This window comes from Geotrypetes seraphini, chromosome 9 (assembly GCF_902459505.1).
Source record: "Geotrypetes seraphini chromosome 9, aGeoSer1.1, whole genome shotgun sequence".
Lineage (NCBI taxonomy): Eukaryota > Metazoa > Chordata > Amphibia > Gymnophiona > Dermophiidae > Geotrypetes > Geotrypetes seraphini.
This window is the reverse complement of record NC_047092.1, coordinates 56,284,028-56,307,358: the sequence shown is the minus strand read 5'-3', so window position 1 is coordinate 56,307,358 and position 23,331 is coordinate 56,284,028. Positions and strand designations below refer to the sequence as shown.

Genomic DNA, 23,331 nt, shown 5'->3' with positions numbered 1-23,331 from the left:
CATTTTACACCTCCTCTCTTACCTCTAGGCTGCCTTCCAACTTCTATTTGTCTTCCTACAAGCGAGACAGTAGGAGCTAGTCTTTTTTGCTTGTGTTTATTTTTCTTTAATTTCAGTATTTTTTCCATTACTTTGTGTGATTCCTTTTTTTGTATTGCAGAGGATCCCCTTGGGGGACAGCTCTGGCTGTGGAAGATTGCAAACGTAGCATGCAGAGTCTGCTTCCATGGAGCTGGCTACTTTGCAGTGCACCTACCTGGACAGCCTGCATTCACAGTTTGGGAGCTCGGGAACTGTTCCCTTGGGAGCATAGCTCACCCCAGGTTTGTCTGCTAATGGATTTGAGCACAGGCTCCATGGCAGTGTATCCAGGATCAGGGCCGACCGTGTTCCTCCACCCATTAGTGTGCGCGGGATTTGGTAGGGATGGAGGTCTTCATCTGGTACATTCGGCCCGAGAGGTATTCAGGAGAAACAGGCAATCCAGGTTCCAGGCTTCTTAGACAGAAGATTTCCCTGTAAGCTTTTACAGCTTCCATTTTGCAGCACACAGCATTGCACAGTAAGTAACAGGCTAACAGCCTGGCAGATCAATTTTGAGGGGGGTTCTCCAAAATCACATTTTGGGTAGTTTGGTGGTTAGTCCTGGGTCCCCCCAGCTGAAAAATTATAAAATCATCATTTTTTAATTTTCAGTTTACCTTTCTCAGCTGTTTTTGGTGCAAAAATTGCTCCCACAGGTGCCATCTTGGTTTTCCTGATTTGGAGTAAAAAGCTTGTATCTGCCTCAAAAACATCTCATTTTTATTCAAAAACTGGTAGGATGGACTCCTCAGGGCTGGATACTGTGAATCCATGCCCTGTGTGTGGCGGATGGTTATCGGAGGAGCATCTGTGTTCCACGTGCCATGGAGCGCATTAAGGAGGTAGTAACGGCTACTTTAGCCCCCCTCTGTCCCTTTGGGAGGTTCAGGTGCCCAGTCCATCCAAGGACCATCCATAAAGTCCAAATTTGAGCTAGGACAACTCAAATGCATCCCTAGCAAAGTGCAGCTTTGATTCAGTGCCAAAATCACACAAATGCTCAGAACAAAGAACAGAGGAGTCCTCTGCCCCTCAGGGGCAAGGATTTCCCCCTGAATTTATTAATATGATGTTTCATGCTTATTTGATTAACAAGGGTTCTATGAATTCATAATATTGCGGCCTATTAGCGCTGGGGCTCTCTTCCCCCAAGACCGCAGGTCCCCAGTAGCACTGCCATGTATAATCCACCTGCGGATGATTCAGATGATCCGGATGCTATTTTTATGCTTTTACTTTTTCTGACAGGTATAGTACTCCCCCGAAATTCATGGGGGTTCCGTTCCAGGAACATCCACAAATTTTAAAAACCGCAAATGCAGTTTAGGAGCGGATCAGAGGCAGAAGAGGGTAGCTGGGGTACCAGCAGATGCTGAAAATCGGGTGCAGGATCATCCTTAGTATTTTACGACCGCCTCTTCTGGGAACTAAAGTCAGGCTAGACCAGGGGTAGACAATTCCGGTCCTCGAGAGCCACAGGAAGGTCAGGTTTTCAGGATATCCACAAAAATATGATTGAGATAGATTTGCATCTCAAGGAGGCAGTGCATGCAAATCCATCTCATACATATTCATGGTAGACATCCTGAAAACCTGACCTGCCTGTGGCTCTCGAGGACTAGAATTGCTTACTCCTGGGCTAGACCAATCAGGAGCTGCCTGACTTTAGTACCAGGAAGAGGCAGTTGGAAAATACCACAAAAGACTGAGTCCATGATTTTGTGAACCATGAATTTGCAGAGGTATACTGTACTTCCACATTGAGTGATGATGCAAGAGCCACAGAGCTACAAGACTTGGATCTGCAGGACGCTCTGAGTCTTAGGGAGGACCCCACTATGTGGAGACTGTTCAGACCATCAGCATTTATAGGGATGATCTTGGAATCCCTCCACAAGTTAAAATTAGAGACTCCTCAGACTTCGACAGCGCAGTGTTCCCTTATGAGTAGCACAAAGCCACAGTCTTCCTGACCATCCAGATATCACGAAGATGCTTATGGATCACTAGGAGATGCCAGGACATCTTCAAGTGTTAAAGCCTATGACTAAGTTCTAGCCGATGGTGGATACTTTTAATCAGCTTTTTGTTTCCCCAAAGTGGATTCTCTAGTGTTGCAAGCTACTAAGCGCACTTCTCTCCCTAGTGATGGTGGTGTGGTATTGAAGGATGCCCAAAACCACAGAATAGATTTTGTGCTCAAACAGCTTTTCAACTCTGTGGACTCTGTGGCAGCATCTTTTGTTGTCTTGGACCATTTGATGAAACACTCTTTTGAAACTTTGGGTTCTGCTCTCATAGCTCTTACATCAGCAAGAAGAGTTAGCGAATTGTAAGCGTTTGTCATTTATTCTCTATACCTCCAATTTTTTCCTACTAAAGTGCTTCTGTGCACTTATCCAAAGTTTCTTTCAAAAATAGCAACAGACTTCCATATCAATCAGTCTATAACATTAACATCGGTTTTTCCTCCTCCACATCCTTCTTCAATGGAACAAAGTCTTCATACACTAGATTGCAGGAGGGTACTTTTGTTTTACCTAGATAAAACTGCACCTCTCCATATTACTAATCAACTTTTTGTCTCCTTCAATTCAGTGACTCAAGGAAATGCAGTATCTAAATCAGGGATCTCAAAGTCCCTCCTTGAGGGCCGCAATCCAGTCGGGTTTTCAGGATTTCCCCAATGAATATGCATTGAAAGCAGTGCATGCACATAGATCTCATGCATATTCATTGGGGAAATCCTAAAAACCCGACTGGATAGCGGCCCCCAAGGAGGTACTTTGAGACCCCTGATCTAAATGGACTATATCTTCATGGATTGCTCATTGCATCTCTTGTTGCTATACTAGAAATCATTTATCTCCTCCAGGACAGATTGGAGCACATCAAGTGCAAGCTACAGCTTCCTCAGTTGCAAACGAGATCAGTCCCAATTCAGGATAGCTGCAGAACAGCAATTTGGTCCTCTGTACATACTTTCACTAAGCACTATTGTTTGGATCAAAGTTCAACGCAAGACACGCATTTTGGACAGTCAGTCCTCTGAAATTTATTTGCATTATAAGTTTGTCTACCTCCACCCATCTCAGTGTTAAGCTAGGGTCTCACCAGCAAAGTTGCTTACCTGTAACGGATGTTCTCCATAGACAGCAGGGGAATGCAGCCACACTTGCCCGCCCGCCATCCCCTCTTACTAGATACTTTTCTAAGCTAGTGACATAACTGACAGCTAAGGGGTGGCCTCCCAGAGGCAAGGCATCCTGCACATGCTCAGTAGAAAAAAATCTACTGTATCTGGGGAGATTATCGGCATGCAGGCTCAGTCAGAACTTGACCAGCAAGTGTGGCTGCATTCCCCTGCTGTCTAGGGAGAACATCCGTTACAGGTAAGCAGCTTTGCTTTGTGCAGGTGTTGTGTGAGCACACAACAGCTACTGGAAGGTCCAGAGCTGCTGGAAAATTGTGATGTAAAAAAGGGGGCAGGGGAGTGCATTCCATTTTGGTGCATCACAAGGAGAGCTCATTAGAATACTAATGAGCTCCTTATAATGTATTTGAATAGTGTTCTTGGTGGCTACTTCGAGGATCAGTAGCAACCGCAGAGAACCCTTTTGAACATCAGGAGAGTTTCTGTACCAGTAAGACTGCTTTAACGAGTCTTACTGGCACGGCAACTTTTTGAGCAGCTGGGCCCATGTAACCTGCCTATCTCTAGCGATTGAAAACATGAGATTCTAGGGTTGCCATATGGCTCTAGAAAAATGAGGACGGATTGAGACATCCAGGTTTTACTTCCATTGCCTTCAATGAAAGTAAAACCCAGATGTCTCTATCTGTCCTCCTTTTTCTGGAGCCATATGGTAACCCTAATTGAGGCACCACCCACCACTGGCAGTAATGCAGTTGAAGGATTCCCACTCAGTGTCCACGAGAGCTAATGAGGTAGGGAATAATCTTGAGGATAGAAACCAGTCTTTCTAAAAACATCTGACAGTACACTTCTCTGAGGTAAGTGTTGATGCATTTGCCTGTCATAGAAAAAGAACATTGAAGATTGATTTGTGTTAGCTGTGATGCCTTAAATCCAATTCAAGCAAGTTTTATATTTTAATTGCATTTCAGAAGGCAGAAAGTCAGCTTAAAAACTGAATGTAACCTAATACTGTCTAAATATCAGGTACAGTCCAAACCAAAGGAAAAGGGGCAGTCTGAAACAGACTGCAGTTATAAAGCCAAAAAAAAAAAAATCCTGCATGTTTTATCAACAGAATTAGAAATTGTAGTCATCTTAAGATAGTTGAAAAGTGCAGTAACTCAACTGTGCAATGAATAGCACAGAACAGAGAATGTGAAGTAACACTAAAGGCAGGTGCTTCAACATGTAAATTGTGCCCTTCTGGTAGTATTTCATCATACACCCTGAGCAGTTTGAATATGGTTAACATAGTACTGCATTAATGATCTACAAGTCATTCTTATCTTTTTAATTAAATACAATAGTCTATAAATACCTGTCCCAGTGCTGTTAGTGATTTGTTAATTGCAGCTGCCTCCACCAACCTCTGTCCGGTAGCTTCAGTCTTGGATATGCGTTCAGATCCAGCCAAATCACACAGGGTTAGTGTTCCATAAGATACCACTCCTGAGATACTGTCGGTGCCATTCACGTGTAGCATTACCATCAGGTGTGATCGGGAACTGTCAGAACCAGCAGTAGAATATGGCATAATAATGATTCAGCACAATTAAAGAGCTCTAGTCCTTCCAAATTTAAATATATTTGCAGGTACATGATTTTTTTTTTGTCTGCTTTACAAGCCACATCTCTCTCTGGTTTTTTTCTAGTTTGTGAATTTGTAAACTACTCTGATGTTTTAATGAAAGTCATGTGATATAAAAAAAACCCTAAGCGCGCATGCGCACTCCTACCTGCGTGACCCATGATCTGTAGGTCCGTGGCAGGTAGGAGTGCGCAGGCGCGCTTAGGGTTCTATTAGCTTGTGAGGAAATATGACAATGGCCCCACACTTGCTGACCCCAAGGTAATGTCCGGGCTGGCCGGCTCCTTTACACTCCCTGTCTGAAATTATTTTTAAGTTCAAAGCTGCCGTGGCTGCTCCTCTCACGAGCCGCACCTGCGTCGGAGAAGGCTTCCGACGCAGGTGGGGATTGTGAGGAGCAGCTGCGGCAGCTTTAAATTTAAAAATAACTCCAGCAAGGAACTAAGGGAGCCGTTTTAGCTGCATTTTTGTTGGGGGAGAGAATGCTGCTAGTGCGGCTGCTGCACAGGGAAGTGGGAGGCAGGGAAATTCTGCTGCTGCACAGAGAAGTGGAGTGAGGGAGGGAAATACTGCTGCATAGGAAAATGGAGGGGGAGGGAATGCTGCTGTGGCTGCTGCACAGGGAAGTGGGGGGAGGGAAATGCTGCTGCTGCTGCTGCACAGGGAAATGGGGTGGGGGAGGGAAATGCTGCTGCACAGGGAAATAGAGGGGAAGGGAATGCTGCTGCAGCTGTTGCACAGGGACGTGGAGGGGGAGGGAAATACCGCTGCTGCTGCTGCTGCACAAAGAAGTGGAGGGGGAGGGAAATACTGCTGCTGCACAGGAAAGTGGGATGGGGAGGTGAATACTGCTGCACAGGGAAATGGAGGGGGAGGGAATGCTGCTGCTGCACAGGGAAGTGGGGGAGGGAAATGCTGCTGCTGCACATGGAAGTGGGGTGGGAGGAAAAGCTGCTGCACAGGGAAATGGAGGGGGAGGGAATGCTGCTGCGGATGCTGCACAGGGAAGTGGGGGGAGGGAAATGCTGTTGCATAGGGGGCAGGGAGAGAGACAGATAGAAAGACAGACAGACAGACAGCGGGAGGGAGGGAGAAAGAAAGAAAAATAGACAGCGGAAGGGAGACAGAAAGAAAGGAAGAAAGACACAGGGGCAGGGAGAGAGACAGAAAGACAGACAGACAAAGGGGGCCAGGGAATGAGACAGACAGAAAGAAAGACAGCGGGAGGGAGCGAGACAGAAAGAAAGAGACAGGGGTAGGGAGAGAGACAGAAAGAAAGACAGACACATATTATAACACCCGTTAATGTAACGGGCTTAAAGACTAGTATGTGTGTGTGTGTGTGTATATATATATATATATATATATACATACATACATACAGTCATGTGGACATCTTTTATGAGTAAATCAAGGGAAATTTTGTTTACCTGCAATTACATCACTTTCTTTTCCAGAGATTTGAGATCAATATGTGAACATTTCTTAAGAAAGAACTGAATATTTCATGGGGTGTCCTAACCTTTTCATATGACAGTATGTATATAGTGCATGTATTTATAAAAAGCAGTGCTATGTTATTCTCAATGCAATTGGTTCTTCAAAACATCTGAGCCTTAGAAATATTATATTAAATCCATAGTAATTTTTAGCATATGCCAATAAATAAAAAGGTAGTTGGGCCAGTTCATGGGATTATTCCACACCTCTGAGTTTGCAGATAAAGAAATCTTGGTTCAGCCACACAGTAACCCAGCCACAAGACAAAGAAAAGCTAAACTGCTGCAACTTCATACATAAATGAAAATTGTGCATTGCCTGAATTAAACAATTTTCTGTCATTGTTTTTTCTGTAAATTCTTATTTGGTTTGGTGCAGTATTGGTTTTGCTCCTTAACAGTTTGAATACTGGCTCATGCTCTGGGTCAATGGTCTTCCCAGTAGCCTGGGTTCCCTAGTTGGGAGGAGACAGTGATGAAAGATTCCACTTCTTTACAAAATCATTCCAGAGAAAATATGTAGGAAATTAAGTGCTGAATTTTGCACTGATTTTACTCTAGAATAAGCACTGAGAATAATATCTCTAGCTACAGGAGGACAAGCTCTCTTTCTGTGTAACAGGTAAATTCCAGCATCCATGCATAGGAGCACACAGGAGCATTAGAACACCTTTTTTTGTTGGGGGGGATCAAACAAACCAATCTCCAGCCCTGTCTCCAAGCCCTCTCGCTTGCTACTGATATGGTTCACTCCATTCTGCTGCCTGTGGAAGGATGGGAACAATATGTGGCAGAAATAGAAGGAAAAAAATATAAAGCAAAGAAAACAGATGTTCAGGGTAAACTTTCAAAGGCTTAATCAGGATCTATGCCTGTATAAAAAGGGATTATGCAGGTAGAATGGCCAGGCCTAAGGATGAGGCCTGCAGACTGTGTCTGGCATAAGTTAAACTGCTTTGAATGTCAGCTCTGGAATGGCAAAGCCACAAAAAGCTGGTATACAAGTCCGCATTCCCTTCCCTTAAACACTGACCACTGGCTTTTAACTTAATCCATATATTCAACAAAGGTATTCATAGGTGTCAGAACCGGGGAAGCCACGGGTGACATGGTACCCCCAAAATTTGGTGGTAGGAAGTTATATAATGTATAACTTCCTATCGCCTTCTGAGTCTGCTCGCCTCCTGGCTCCTGCATCACCGCAGCCAGACTGTTGTGCTGCTGCTATTGCCATTTTGGGACCTCTGGGATTTCTCGCATTGCAGTTATTATGAGGGAGGGCCAGGGGTGGAGCTTGGGCATCCCCAAGCAAAAAGGCATTCTGCTGCCCCTGGTATTCATGTAGGTATCAGTTCTGAAGGTGCAGACAATGCAGTCATTGTAGCAGCACTAACCACATCTTCAGTGTCATTACCGATATGGATAGCTTTGCTGAATTACAGTATATAGATTAAGTTACATGTCTATCTGTCATTGCACAAGCTCAAAATCTAGCCCATACAACTTTTGTGTCCTTTGAAATATTGGTCACTACCTAGGGTACAGCTATCTTTAAAGTTTAGTTTGGGGTAAATTCAGTATAGGTCGCTAAAGTAAGGTGGCAAAAAATTGGGAGCTGGAATTCTATAAGGGCAGAGTTACATGCCAAATTTGTTATAGAATACTAATGTAAGTCACCAGTTATGCACCAAACTTTAGGCCCAACCATTTAGGTCATGTCTATGGCCGACATAAATGGTGGTACCAAAATGCAGCCGTTGGGCAAATAAATGCAACTATTCTATAAAGTATAGTCAGAATAGTACCAACATGCATGTGCCCCTCCCGTATTAACACCCCCCTTTGCAATAGTTCCTGAGACAAGTTAAGCTTGCTGTTTATGAAATAGGTATTCACAATGAAATCTCAAAAAAACTCAAAAAGGGAAGAAACGGCAAAACAATGGAAAAAACTAATCTTCCCTGACCCTAGAATATGGATGAGGGGAAGAGACAACTATACCCACGGAAAAAAACTCAACCAAAGTAACGAGAAAGATAATAATAATAAGTGATGAACGGAGAGCCCTCAGTCACATAGCTCGCCACGGGGTATATACATAACCCCTAGTGCGCTAGCTGTCACAATATTGTGCCCAAGTGAGCATAAACTGTGGGTATAGTTGTCTCTTCCCCTCATCCGTATTCTAGGGTCAGGGAAGATTAGTTTTTTCCATTGTTTATGAAATAGGGACATAAGTCTGATATACATGCAACTGCAAATTAATCTTAATTAGTTCTTGTTAACACTAGTGTGAGGAAGTCTATAAGACACTGCCACTTCCCCTTAAGGATACGCCCTCACAGTGTCAAAGCCAGCTAAAAACCCATAGTCCTGCCCAAGGGGGAGTGACATGGGAGGTATAGTCCTGGAAGAGTGTGGCACAGTGGTTAAAGCTACAGCCTCAGCAACCTGGGGTTGTGGGTTCAAGCCCACACTGCTCCTTGTGACCCTGGGCAAGTCACTTAATCCCCCCATTGCTCCAGGTACATTAGCTAGATTGTGAGCCTGCTGGGACAGACAAAGAAAAATGCTTGAGTACCTGAACAAACTCATGTAAACTGTTTTGAGCTCCCCTGGGAGAATGGTATAGAAAATTGAATGAATGAATAAATAAATAAATATATAAAGTAGAAAAGACTGGGGCACAACTAGGTTAAGAAGGCCGAGATGGAAGCAGCAACACCCAACTGCATTTGCTTCCACTGCCTATGTACGAGTGACCTTCCAACTTTGGATTTTTGACCCAAGTAATTACTAGAGACTACATTGGTAATTCTGAGAAACATACTGTATTCCCATGTTGAGAGATAGTAATGTACACCATGCAGGCCTCTGGAGAACCTTGGTACATCTACAGAACAGTTCTATGTGGAGTTTTCTCTCCCTCACCTGTGAATGAAACAGGACCACTACCTGATACCTATAATAAATAGTCATTTCTTTTACCTGCACCTGTTGTCTGGCTCCAGTTTGTCCTGGATCCAGGCATTCTCTTGCTCATGTTACCACAGCTAATTAGTGGTATGTATAACCAATTAATTACCAATTTAATGCCAGCTAATTATGTTGTGTGTGACTGGCCCTATTCTATTATTGCATGCCCAACTTTGGGTGCCATTTACAGAATGTGGGGAATGATGTTCTTTAAAGCATTCTGAAAGATTTAAATAGTTTCCTAAATGAAGGGTCTCATGTAATGGGAACAAAGTCTATAGCAATAATTATTTAAAGAGAAAGACAGGGGGGTACAGACAAGAACCAGGATACACGAGGTAGAGAAGAAAGGACTTTCAGGATAACCTTGTAAACCTGATACAGAGAACTGTACTAACAAAAGGATTGTTGAATGTTGGTGGTTTACAATAGTGTTACATTTATAGTTCAAATTTCTTTATTATTTCCAGAATTGAGCTCACTTTACAACTACGGTAAAGAACACGTATGTAATGATATCCCCTGTTGACATATCTGAGACTTACAATCTGCATGCACTTTATTTGACAATACCTCCCTGCTCTAAGTCAGCAGCTCTATCCATCCACCCCATTACAAATGTAACACTATACTTCAGGCCCATGGGGGAAGAGCAGGCAGATATGGAGACCATAAATCCACACACTTTGCAAAGTGCTTAGCTACCACCTAGACTGCAGCTCCATCAGTTCATTAAAGGCATTTCTCCATTGTGTAAAGGATGGACCATTCCTTAGTAGCCAGTTCTGATATATTATTTTTCCACTAATACAAAGGATGACCTTAAGCAGGTCAGCCAGCCTTGGAAATACAATAAACCAACAAACTCCATCAACACCTGCACACAGTGCACCATCCTACGCCACAGATCCTGGAAAACATAGCACACCCAATAAATATGGAGCAACATACCCTTACCTCTTCCACATTTCAAATATAAAGTTGAAAAATATGAGCTTAGCCTTGAAAGCTCGTACTCTATGTCAGTGTATCGCAAACTGTGTGCCGTGAGACACCGGCAAGGAGGAGAGGTGCCTCTCCACCTTGCCGGCGTCTCTCCTTCTCTAAACGCCTCTTTTTGTAGCATCCCCTACTGGTGGCTCAGGGCCCGGTTGGAGGGCCTTTGCACATGTGCATTACATCATCATGACGTCTGCGCATTTCCGGATGTCCTCCAGCCATTTCACAGGGTTTAGTGTGCCGCAGTTTCTGGAGGTTTGGGAGACACTGCTCTATGGGCCATATTCTGTAAACAGTGCTGAAAGTTAGGTGCCCAGCGGCGCCTAACTATATTGCTTTAACTATAAAGCTTTAATTGGTGTGATAATTGACTGTGCCATTTAAAACCGATTAAAAACTCATTAAAATAAAAGTAGGAATCTGAATCGTGCCTACAGCATAGCGCCTAGCGGTGCCAAAGGTTAAAGTAGGCATCTAGAGGTGGAGATGACCTTAGGTGCTGCTGGGCAGGATTCTCCCAAAAACTTAGGTGCCGGAAATATAGGCCTTTAAAACCCTGACCTAAATTACTGGCACCTAAGCTTTTTAATAGGCACCAGTCACCACGATTCTGTTAATGGCGCCTAAGCGGACAGCGCCAGTCAATTTCGGTGCCATTTACAGAATCCAGGCCTATGTATATATGTCTTCCATAAGAACTTGTAGTGTATTTCCCAACGAATAATGACGGCAATTCTATAAACTGGTGAATCAGTCTAGGTGCGCCAAGGCCTTGTGCTTAATGTCAATTCTATGATTGCATCTTGGTGTCAAGATTCCATTGCTGTGAGTTGGCTATTGTACTTCCATATTTAGGTTTGCCCTCTTATATCATGTCAATGGGAGGTGAAAATTTTCACACCTCTGTGCATGAAATGGCACATATTGTTTATAGTATTCTAAAATGTATGTACTTACTTAGGAGACATGCCTATGGATTATTTATGTTCCACCTATGCATACATCCTTTTTGAAGTTAGATGCTATAACACTTAGGTCAGACATGTGAAACTCTGGCCCGCGGGTCAAATCTGGCCTGCGGTGTGTTAAAAATTGGCCCACCAGACATTTTAAATTTTATAGTAAATCTGGCTCGCTGGCATGAACTACTGTCGCCGTTGCTGCTCTTCACTCGCATCTGCCTTCACCTGGTGTCCTCTTCAAAGCAGCCTGCTGAGGATCGCCGGCTGGCTGTAGCAAACCTCGCAGGCCGTTGTCCACCGCAGTAGCACATTCCCTTTGACACGATCCCGTACGTCAGAGGAAGGCGGGATCACGTCAGAGGGAACGTGCTACCAAGGTGGACAGCGGCCTGTGAGGTTCGCTACAGCTGGCCAGCGATCCTCAGCATGCTGTTTTGAAGAGGAGGCCAGGTGAAGGCAGACGTGAGTGAAGAGCAGCAGCGGTTCGTGTCGGTGGTCCAGAGGAGACCACGAAGCCGGGATGGAGGGAGGATAGGAACGGTGGGCCAAATCTTAAGGTGAGACCAGGAAGAAGAAGGGGGGAAACATACAGGCTTCGGGACAGGAAGAGGCGGTTGGAGCATACCGCGAGTGATTTCCTTCATTCACTGGCGTTCCGGCTGCTCTCCTGCCTCTTTGGCTGCCCTCTCCTGCGCAGTCGGAAAATACCGTGAATGACTGGGACCGCAAATGACCGTGGGAGCACTGTATATGCATATTTCTGATAGTTAATAGTTTACAGGTGGATGTACAAATGGGCAGAGTCTGGGTGGGACACAAAGTTATGTACATATCTCCAGAACATAGGCAAACACACACCAGCTCTATGGCTGGAATAAGTGCTTATGCCTAAGTTATGCATATATTACATGTTAGTATTTTATGAAAAATAGTAGGCACCTATGTTCCTTTATACATGGTGTATGGAAAAAAACAAGACCCCCCCCTTACATAGTTTCAGAATACTTTGCAATTATTTAAACATTTAGGCCCAGATTTTCAAAAGTTTAAAGCCATCGTTAAACTGTTTTCTGACGGTTTAGCGGTGGATTATCAAAATGGCTTATCTCTGTTTTTAACGAGGTTTCTAGCAGTCTCTGACACTGACATGCAAATGGGCTCATCAACATTAAAATGAGCATTCCAGTGGATTCTTTAAAATCGCCGAGCCATTCTCTAAGAGCGGCGTCGGTTTTTGGTGACATAAATCAGTGACTGGTCCAGGGGTGCTGATACAGTGACAACACAGTTTAAAACCCCAGCATAGCAGGGTCGGAGACTGCTAGAAAAGCCATTTTGAGAATCGATACCCCCCTCCCCCCTGCAGCAAGGGAGATGCCCACTTTCCCGCTGCCAAGCAACTCCCCCCCCCCCCAGCAGCAGTAGGAAAGATGTCCATTCTCTCCCACTGCATCACAACACCCCCTGTGCCTCCAATCCCTCTCCCCATACCTTTAATTAGATGGCTGACCAGAGGGATGCCGACTCCCCCCAGGCAGCTGGCCCACCTCTTCCATAATGGGCTTTCAACTCCTGGGATGCAGCGGGGAGGGGCCTGGGGCTCTGATTGGCCCATGTTGTTTAAGGCCCTTCCCATAGGAAGAGCCTTATACAACCTGGGCCAATCAGAGCCTCAGACCCCTCCCCGGATGTACCGGGAAGAAGCCTAAGGCTCTGATTGGCCCGGATGCTTAAGGCCCCTTGCCTTCCCCCGTACCTTATTTACTTCTCCAGTGTGAGCAACATTGCTGCCTACATTGGCATCGGCACTCTCTCTGATGTCAGTTCTAGGTCCCGCACCTAGGAAGTGATATCAAAGGGGCGAGACGAGAAGTTAAAAAGATATGGTGAATGAGAAGGGGCACGTGCACAGTAGAGAATGACATGGGGACTGTTTACCACAGTAAACTGTGATCACCGCAGTAAATCCACAAGAATGGAGACATTTGCAATTGATTTACCACAGGAATGGGGACAAGACCTTTCACTGCCCCGCAGAAACAGGGACAAGACCTTTTACTACCCCGTGGCAGCAGTGAAAAGTCTCCTATGGTTAAAAAATTGCACCTGTGTCAGACTCGACATCTCCTCCCCAGCAACTCTTGCGCCTATTTTACCTTCAGGAGCCAGCCATGCCACGATGAAGACAGAAAGAACTCAAAACCAAGCTTGAGACTAATGTGATTTGAAGAATAAAATTACCAGACAAGAAAAGGTAGAAAAAAATAAATGTTATATTTTGTGATTAGAATATTACAGATTTGAAATATGTATCCTGCTAGAGCTGATATTAGAAATAACTGGGGACCGCAAAGCCCAGGCACTGCTTCTTTAGCTTCCAGCTAGCTTAGGGCTCTCTCTGACCAGAGGGCAGTTGACAACACTATTCCTGCCATGTGTGACTGAAGTATTCTGTTAGCTTGATTTTTCTATGTAGCATTCTGTAGTAATTTGGTTTGTTCAGTTTTCACAATAGTGGAGGGGATATTTGTGAAAGGGAGGGGAAAAAGGAGTTTTGTTGATCCTTGTTTTGTATTACTTGTGTTTATAAAATGACAATTGTACAGAATGTTGTCTCTTTTTATACTTTAATAAAATAAGTTCAGTAAAAAATCATAACTATTCGAGGCTTGTGCGGATGGGATCTGACAGCTTGCAGGGCAGGGACAGGGACCGATCTTGCAGGGCAGGGACGAAGACCGAGCTTGCGGGGCGGGGACGAGGACTGAGCTCATGGGGACGGGGAAGGGATGGGGACTGAGCTCACAGGGATGGAGCAGGGACAGGGACAAGCTCACGAAGATGGAGCGGGAACGGTGATAAATTTTTTCCCCCATGTCATTCTCTAGTGCACAGCAAGTGGGGTGAGGAAGAAGGCAGGGGAGGAGCACCTCTCACCCTCGCTACGCCACTATAAGTAACAATAAATTATTTCCAAATCTGTCATTCAGTCAAAAATCCATTTTTAAGCAAATACCATGAGAATTCACGGCAGATAATTTATTTTAATGCTATTTTTAAAAATAATTTAGCATATATGACATATTCATTACCTTTCTGTGTTCATCTTTGTGGAAGCCACGGTCCTGTTTTTCTCACCTAGTGCTACTGTATCTTTGATATCAGCTTCTGTTGATACTACAATCTCTGTCAGGCCAGGCACTGTGACACTCTTTCCTTGTGTCCTTATGTCTAGAGAGTTGCTTGGGTTTTTGGAAAGCAGATCCTTGATAGTCTCGTTGTAGATTTCTAACATGGATATCTAGGTATATAGAAATAGTATGATCAATTCCACTCCTATGAATTTCGGATGTAAGTTCATTTTGGATTAACAGAAAATTTTTGTAACAATAAAGTATGCAAAATCAAATGTGTCATATTTTTGTAGATTTTTTAAAGATTTAGGGAGGAAGTTATCAACATAGACTAATATTTGTCGTTTTACTACTAACTTTTAATTATTAGTAACTAGTACCACAAGACTACCTCTAAGGGCAACAGCAGAGAGGGACCCCTGTCACTGCAGCTGATTTATAAGTTCTGCAGACCCCCCCAGTTAGGGTACCATGGGAATAGGACGGCCTGGTATGTGTTGCAGGGGGTATAGGGTTGCCAGATTTTACTATAGTAAAATCTAGACCCCCTAGACCCACCCTCAGGCCCAGTCAGTGCCACCCATCCCCGCCCCATTATACCCCACTAATAATCTTCCAATCCAAAAACCCATTTGAAAAAAACAAACTCCTTGCGTTCCTTCTGAAAAGAAAGGTAGTCATCTTCCTGAAGTAATGGTAAAGGTAGCAAGGTCCATAAAATATAGGTCACACAATCACAGAAGACATTAGAATATGTTTCAGATAAACAAAAATCTATCACTGATAGAATAATTTATATCAGGGTGCTTGGCTTTTATAGCAGATACTTGCATAAATTACACCAGTTTTGAATGGTAACATAAGAACATACTTTTCCTTTGAAAATGATTTTGCAGAAAGTAAATACTCTCTGGCATGCACAAATATCCCAGATTATTTTATAAAATTATGCATACACAGGTACATAAGTTTAAATGCATATATTTTGGAAGTCACTCCTAAAGACAATATCTGCTTAGTGGTCTTGTACTATTCCTTGGAAATCAGAATTTTATTTGGTAAATTTAATCACAACGTAGCTCAAAGGAATATCTTGCTTTCTAAGGAAGGTGGTGCTGATGGCAAAAAAGGCCATATTAGTTAATTGATTCTCCCAAGACCCTCCTGAAGAAATGGTATGTTTATGCTATGAACATATTAGTCTTTATTCTCTGTGTTGATCCTTTCTTTCTTATACTAATAAAAATGAACATACTTAAGGCCAGGGGCGTAGCCAGCCTTCCAATTTTGGGGAGACATGGGTGGACTGGGGGGCAATGCATTGCTCCCTCCCCCCCACACACACCTTCCTGGGTGCACCAAACATACTTTTGCTGGCAAGGGTGTAATTACAACAATTACAATTATTTTATTTGATATACCACAATTTTTAACAAAAACAGTTAAGCCAAAGCGGTTCACAAGAATAACAGGCCCTAGCAGAATAAATACAATGCCACCACTCTCTTCCTTCTCATGCTGCTTCCTTAAAGCAGAAGACAGTAGCATACCTTCAGCTGCAGACGCCAGGACTTCTTGCGCATGCAAAGGTGAAGGAGTGCTGAAGTTCTGGAGGAGGCCTAAGCCCCGAATGGGGGGTCACAGGCCGCCAAGTGCCACCCCATGGCTATGCCACTGCTTTAGGTCATATATTTACCTGAAAGATTGCTTTTAAAATTATTTGCTAAGTATACAAGTCCCTTGAGAATGTAAAGATCAGCAGAGCTACATATCAGGTAAAGTGACCGGGGCATTGCCCTGGACACCATATTTTAAAGAGCACTTCTGGAACTGCATGGGAGATTGGAGGGCATGTTTCCTATTTCATGCTCCAGATGTCGGAACATTTTGTTTGAACGGGACATATTTATATAAATTTGTACCACTATGTAGAAGAGAGATGTATAACTTAGTTTCAGAGGGCCACAAACGTACTTGCTTTTCATCCCATCCACACTGATTATTCGTCAGGCATATTTGCACATATTTGTTCTGAGAAGCAGGTTATTTGTATAGCTTGCAAATCCAGAAAGTCGGGTGTGTTTATTGTCCTCAAGGGTGGTGTATTACACCTCGAAACCCAGAGCCTCTGATTCCAGATCCACATTCACCACTTATTGTGTAATCTTCAATAAATCATTTACTCTCACATTACCGTATTTTCACGCATATAACGCGTGCGTTATACACGATTTTACAAACCGTGCATAACCATGCGCATTATACGCATGAGCGCGTTTTACAACTTTTTTTTTACATAGTTCCCCCCCCCCCGACGCCCGATTCACCCCGCAGAACCGCTCACACCCCCATCCCAAAGGACCGCTCACACGCACTCGCACCGGCACCGGCACCCCCACCCCAAAGGACCGCTCACACGCACTCGCACCCGCACCCCCACCCCGAAGGACCGCTCGCACCCCCACAGCTGCTTCCTCTTCCGGCGGTCCCGCCCTTTCTCTGACATCAGAGAAAGGGCGGGACCGCCGGAAGAGGAAGCAGCGCAGACGCAGCGCTCACAGAAGGGCCAGGACTGCCGGCAGAGGAAGCAGCTGGACAACGGTAGGAGCTTCTACATGATGGGGGGGGGGGTCGGGAGGCTGTGGGGGTGCGAGCGGTCCTGCGGGGGGGTGAATCGGACGTCGGGGGGGGCATCAGGCTTTCAGGGTGGGGACAGGACTTCAAGGGGGAGAGGAGAGTCGGGGCGGGCTAAAGGAGAGTCGGGGTGGCCAGAGGAGAGTCGGGGCGGGCGAAAGGAGAGTCGGGCAGCGACGGGAGAGTTGGGGCGACATGCGCGGTATACGGGTGTGCGCGGTATATAAAAATGTATTTACATAAATTACAGTTTCTCACGCACTATACCCGTGTGCGCGGTATATGAGTGAAAATACGGTACTCAGAAGCTATAAGAAGCAGGGCTGTCAAAACTATGGCTTCTAATTTGAAAAATTCATAGGCCATGTAAATGTGAGAATATCAGGAGATATTTATATTTGGGCTAGTGTGGGGGATATGTGTCTCTATCTCATGAAATTTTATTTTGCAAACTTTTAAATGGTGTGGAATCAAGGCATATAATAATCTTTAGCCTGTATAGCATCTACTGTACTGTAATACAAAAATAGAACAATAGAAGTAGAAACATGAAAAACAATAGCTTAAAAATTATTGCTAAGGCATGCCAGGGTTTTATAAAAGATAGGGTTACCAGACATCCAGATTTCCGTGGACAAGTCCTTTTGAGGACATGTCTGGGGGTCGGGACAGCTTTTCGAAACCTGGCACTTTGTTCAGATTTTGAAAAGCTTCTATCAAATCACCGTTGGGCAGGAGGCCATCCACGCATGCGCAATGTCACGTACATACATGCATACGCAGATGCCTCCTGCCTGACATGAGCAGGCAGCAAGGGCGGGGCTGAGGTGGGGCTAGGGCGGGATTGGGGGGTGGGGCTAGGAGGGGGTCCAGATTTTCCAAACGGAAAATCTGGTAGCCCTAATAAAAGAGAACTTGAAAAACCATCAAGGATGAATCCTGTTAGTCCTGTATTTTTGCTTCCTCCTCTCAGTTGTTCTATGAATTTGGTTTTGCTATGTATATTTTATAGTACTTTAGAAAAGGCTGGAAGCTTTTGGATCTATTGTTTATCAAAATGTGATTTTTGTGGTACAGTAGCACCTCTTTGCAAATGTGCAGCCAGGCCCCAGCAGCAACTGAGCAGGAGATACTCAAAAGCCTATGCCAATCATAGTATGGAGATGATCAGTTTTATCAAACTTTCCCCTTTATAAATTGTTACAACAATATGAAATCTTACCTTTGTTGTGTACTTGATTTTCTCTCTTTCTTGACATATACGTAAGAGTTCCCTGATTGATCTGTATCATTAAAAAAAATAATAATAATTAAGTGCCATCCTACCATATTACATAGTAACATAGTAAATGATGACAGATAAAGACCTGAATGGTCCATCCAGTCTACCCAAACATACACTCTCTATAATTTAATGATTTAATTTAAATTGTTCTTTTTCTTAGATATTTCTGGGCCAGAAACCCAGAACTCTGCCCAGTATTGTGCATCTACTGGAGTCTCCGTTGAAGTTCATGCCAGCTCATCTAAACCATCCCAGCCTATCCTCAACTGAAAAGCCATATACGGGAGACAGACCATGCCCAGTACTAGCCTTAGTTCTTCAATATATACCATTATTTTCTGATTAGAGATCCTCTGTGTTCATCCCACATCCTTTTGAACTCTGTCACCGTTTTCCTCTCCACCACCTCCCTCGGGAGCGCATTCCAGGCATCAACCCACCCTCTCAGTAAACAAGAATTTCCTAACATTACTCTTGCATATTCATTAGGGAAATCCTGAAAACCCGACTGGATTGCGGCTCTCGAGGACTTACTTTGACATCCCTGCTCTAGGGTGTACATATTCAGGGCTTCCAGTCTCCTCATACGTCTTCTGGCACAAACCTCCTACCATTTTTGACGCCTTCTCTGGACCTCTTCAAGTCTTTTTATGTTCTTCGCCAGATACAGTCTCCAAAATTGAACACAATATTCCAAATGGGGCCTCACCAACAACCTGTACAGGGGCATCAATACTTTCTTTCTTCTACTGGCTATGCCTCTTTCTATACAGCCTAGCATCCTTCTGGCAACAGCCACCGCCTTGTCACACTGTCTCTTTGCCTTTAGATCTTCAGACACTATCACTATATATTGTACTATTTACCTATTCTGGTCTGGTAATAATACACATATAGATACCATTTTAGACAGGCAGTAGAAATTGGAATTGAGTTGTCCAGGTCAGTGGCGTACTTAGCATATGTGACACTCGGGGCCCATCATTTTTTGGCACCCCCCCATCTGTACGAAAAACATGAGTTTTAGTAACAGGCCACACGTCACACATGAGTACCTAGGAAAAGGCAACATCTTACATACTGCAGTGGGCAGTACAACATCAATACACCCATTGTAAAACTAAACAAGCCAGACTAGTACAGATCAATCCTACACCGTCAATCCTAACAGAAAACCATGTCTTTCGAACACACAGAACACAGAAAACACCTTTGCTTAATATGGAATATGTCATCACAAACTAACCCCTCCCCCTTATACAAAACTAGTGTGGATTTTAGCCATGGTGGTAACAGCTCTGACGCTCATAGAATTCTGAGCATCAGAGCTGCTACCACCACGTCTGGCGCTAAAAACGCTCCACAGTTTTGTAAAAGGGGGGATAAAATAGAAATACATAGACAAAAGTTAAATTGAACCAGCAAGAAGCTGGACTCTGCATACAATGCAACACCAAAGAAACAGTGACACATGTCTCCTAAAGCAATAAATAAATAGAAAATTTTTGTTCTACCTTTGTCTTCTCTGGTTTCTGCTTTCCTCATCTTCTCATTCAATTCCTTCCATCCACTGTCTCTCTTCTCTCTGCGTCTTCCATTTGCTCTGTTACTGTGCCTCTCCCTTTCTCCCCCCTTCCAAATTGGTCTGGCACCCATCTTCTTCCCTCTGCTCCCCCCATAGTCTGGCATCTCTGTCATCTTCCCTGCCAGCGTCTTCTCCCCACTCTCTCTTCTCCATGTCCTTTCAGCATCCTCCCCACTCTGTCTTCCCCATGTGCTTTCAGCGTCCTTCTCCCCACTCTGTCTTCTCCATGTCCTTTCAGCGTCCTTCTCCCCCCCTCTATCTTCCCCATGTGCTTTCAGTGTCCTTCTCCCCCCCCCTCTGTATTCCCCATGTGCTTTCAGCGTCCTTCTCCCCCCGTCTTCCCCATGTGCTTTCAGCGTCCTTCTCCTCCTCTGTCTTCCCCATGTGCTTTCAGCATCCTTCTCCCCCCTCTGTCTTCCCCATGTGCTTTCAGCATCCTTCTTCCCCCCTCTGTCTTCCCCATGTGCATTCAGCTTCCTTCTCCCCCCCATCTTACCCATGTGCTTTCAGCGTCCTTCTCCCCCTCTGTCTTCCCCATGTGCTTTCAGTGGCCTTCTCCCCCTCTGTCTTCCCCATGAGCTTTCAGCGTCCTTCTCCCCCCCCCCTCTGTCTTCCCCATGTGCTTTCAGCGTCCTTCTCTCCCCCTCTGTCTTCCCCATGTGCTTTCAGCGTCCTTCTCCCCCCTCTGTTTTACCCATCTCCCTTCAGCGTCTTTTCTTCTCCGTCCCACCTTTCCTTCCTTTCTCCCTCCCTGCCCCTTACCTTCGTGGTGCTTTCTCCCCCCCCCCCCCCCGGACAACAGGCCCGGTCCGACAAACATCCCTACCCTTTGGCTGGCGACATCTAAACTGCCTTCATACAGCAGCCGGCTGCTCTATGGCAGCCATTAAAGTTCGTCTCTGATGCAACTTCCGGTTGCGTCAGAGATGACCTTTATGGCAGCCACACGCAAGCTGCTGTAAGAATGTAATTTAGACTAACGGCCGGCTGTGCACCCCCCCCTAAGTCTGCACCTGGGGCTGATCGTCACCCCCCCCTTGTTACGCCACTGCCTAGCTTTTCTCCTTTCTCCAATATGTCTGAAAATGGCCTTCTCACCTCTCTTTATATCTTTAGCCATTTTTCTTCCACCTGTGCTTTTGCTAGCCATATTTCCCTCTTTGCTTCTGTGAGTTTAATCCAGTATCATTTCCATAATCCTCTTGTTGCATTTTTCTGTATCTCTTAAACACAGCCTCTTTTGCCCTTATTTTTTCAGCCACTTGTTTGGAGAAGCATATAGGCTTCCTATTTCTCTTGTTTTTGTTTACTTTCCTTGTATAAAGACCTGTTACCATATTTAGAACTGATGCCATGGTTATTTGTTGTTCAGTAAGATGTTCAAAGCACAGTGTCTTCCAATGCAGCTGGTAGCCCTTTAAATTGAAAGTTTCCAAATTGCTCAGAGTAATGTCACAAGTTGGAGAAGCAGTGGCTCCCTTGCACCCAGTTAAAGGTGAGCACACACACTGTTATGGAAAATTGGCTGTCTGACAGGTTTCCATAGGGAATGGTTCTATTATTGTTCTTCTACAGCAGTACAAACTAAGCTACTGGGCGATAAGGTAACCTGTCCAAGGTCACACAAAGGGAAAGGTATAATAGAATTAACCTGGAATCATAAGAGTGCCCTTGATTTAAGTCAAAAAAGCATAAACCAGTAAAGATTGACTTATTCACCCTTTTCACTTGCAGCTATTCTTCATCTAGTGTAAGGTAATGTAGCAATTCTTTCAAAACTCTTAAGAGCCAGAATACCTTAAGAACAAAACCAGCCTGAAGGTATCTGATGCCCTATGTGAACTTTCAGCCATACGCCTCCCCTACTACCCCCATGAGAGCTCAAAGCTCTAACCCTCTCCAAGTCCAATCTCCCTTTTCCTTGCCTAACTACCTTAGTCTAACTTCTGTTCCCTTCCTATCCCAAAGCTGTCAAGTATCTCTCCTTCCACATCTCCCCTTCAGATGTCCTGCAACTCTCTTCCCTACCCCTTTCAGATGGCTAGCATTTTCTCATCCTGCCTCTTACCCCCACCCCATTATCCCTTCACTATCCCTTCCCATGTCTCGCATCTTTCCTTCCCTACTCTCTCCAGGTATCCAGCATCTCTGTCCCTTCCTTACACCCCCACCAGATGTTCATCAAGTACCCTACCCTTCCCTTCACTTCCCTCTCCCTAAGTCAGGGGTAAGCAATTCCGGTCCTCGAGAGCCACAGTCAGGTCAGGTTTTCATGATATCCACAATAGATATGCATGAGATAGATTTGTATCTCAAGAAAGAAGTGCATGCAAATCCATCTCATACATATTCATTGTGGATATCCTGAAAACCTGACCTGCCTGTGGCTCTCGAAGACCGGAAATGCCTACTCCTGCCCTAAGTGTTCAACATATCCCCATTTCCATTTCTACCCCTTCACCTATTTCCAGTATTTTATATCCCCTTACTAACCCCCTCCCCTTCCGTGTCAAGCATATCCCCTTCCCTCATTTCTTTCCTTTCCCCTCCCTCCAGGTATTCAGCATTTCCCATTTCCTTCTTTTCCCCTTTGTCTGGGTCAAACATCTCCCTCCTGACAGGCCTGCCAGCACCACCACAACCACAAACACCTTATCTCTGCCAGGGCCAGAAGATGCAAGGATAGATCAACATGAAGAGAAGTCTTCTAGTACAGACCTGCATACAAGTGCTACTGCATTCTTCCCTTTCTGATGCAAAGTTTCTTTTGGAGGGGGTGAGATATAGCAGGAATCGACTGTGGGCCTGTTTTGAAAGGCCCAATGCCAAGCTGATGGATAAAATATGATAATACAGTGGTACCTTGGATTACGAGCATAATCCGTTCCAGGAGCATGCTCGTAATCCAAAATGCTCGTTTATCAAAGCTGTTTTGAAAATCGACATTTCTACGTCCTGGCAATTAGAACATCCAAATGTTGATTGATTTTTTTTTTTTTTCAGTTTTCTGTACCATTCTCCCAAGGGAGCTCAGAACGGTTTATATGAATTTATTCAGATACTCAAGCATTTTTCCCTGTCTTTCCCAGTGAGTTCACAATCTTTCTAATGTACCTGGGGCAATGGTGGGATTAAGTGACTTGCCCAGGGTCAGAAGGAGCAGCATGGATTTGAGCCCACAACCTTAGGATGCTAAAGCTGTAACTTTAGCTTTAACCACTGTGCCACACTCTCCTATTTTTTGGACATCATACTGTTTCGAAAATGCCCCTAATAGTAAGAAAATAATATACTTGAAACTCCACTGCCACAGAGGAGTTGCACACCCCTCTCCCCAAATTTGTTGTCATTACATTGAAACATTTCAGTTTACTGTGTTCATCTCC

At 44.5% G+C, this 23,331-nt stretch overlaps 1 protein-coding gene across 3 annotated transcripts in view; it reads right to left on the bottom strand.

The window, feature by feature from the left end:
- The window catches only part of LOC117366674 (kinesin-like protein klp-3), an 89,366-nt gene that overhangs the window by 3,121 nt on the left and 62,914 nt on the right, over positions 1-23,331 (bottom strand). For all 3 annotated transcript variants that reach the window (XM_033958355.1, XM_033958354.1, XM_033958357.1), the window contains 3 exons: positions 18,298-18,358; positions 14,400-14,608; positions 4,602-4,788 (listed from right to left, as the gene is read on the bottom strand). In XM_033958355.1, coding sequence (XP_033814246.1) covers positions 4,602-4,788; positions 14,400-14,608; positions 18,298-18,358 — 457 coding nt within the window. The remainder of the gene's footprint in view (positions 1-4,601; positions 4,789-14,399; positions 14,609-18,297; positions 18,359-23,331) is intronic.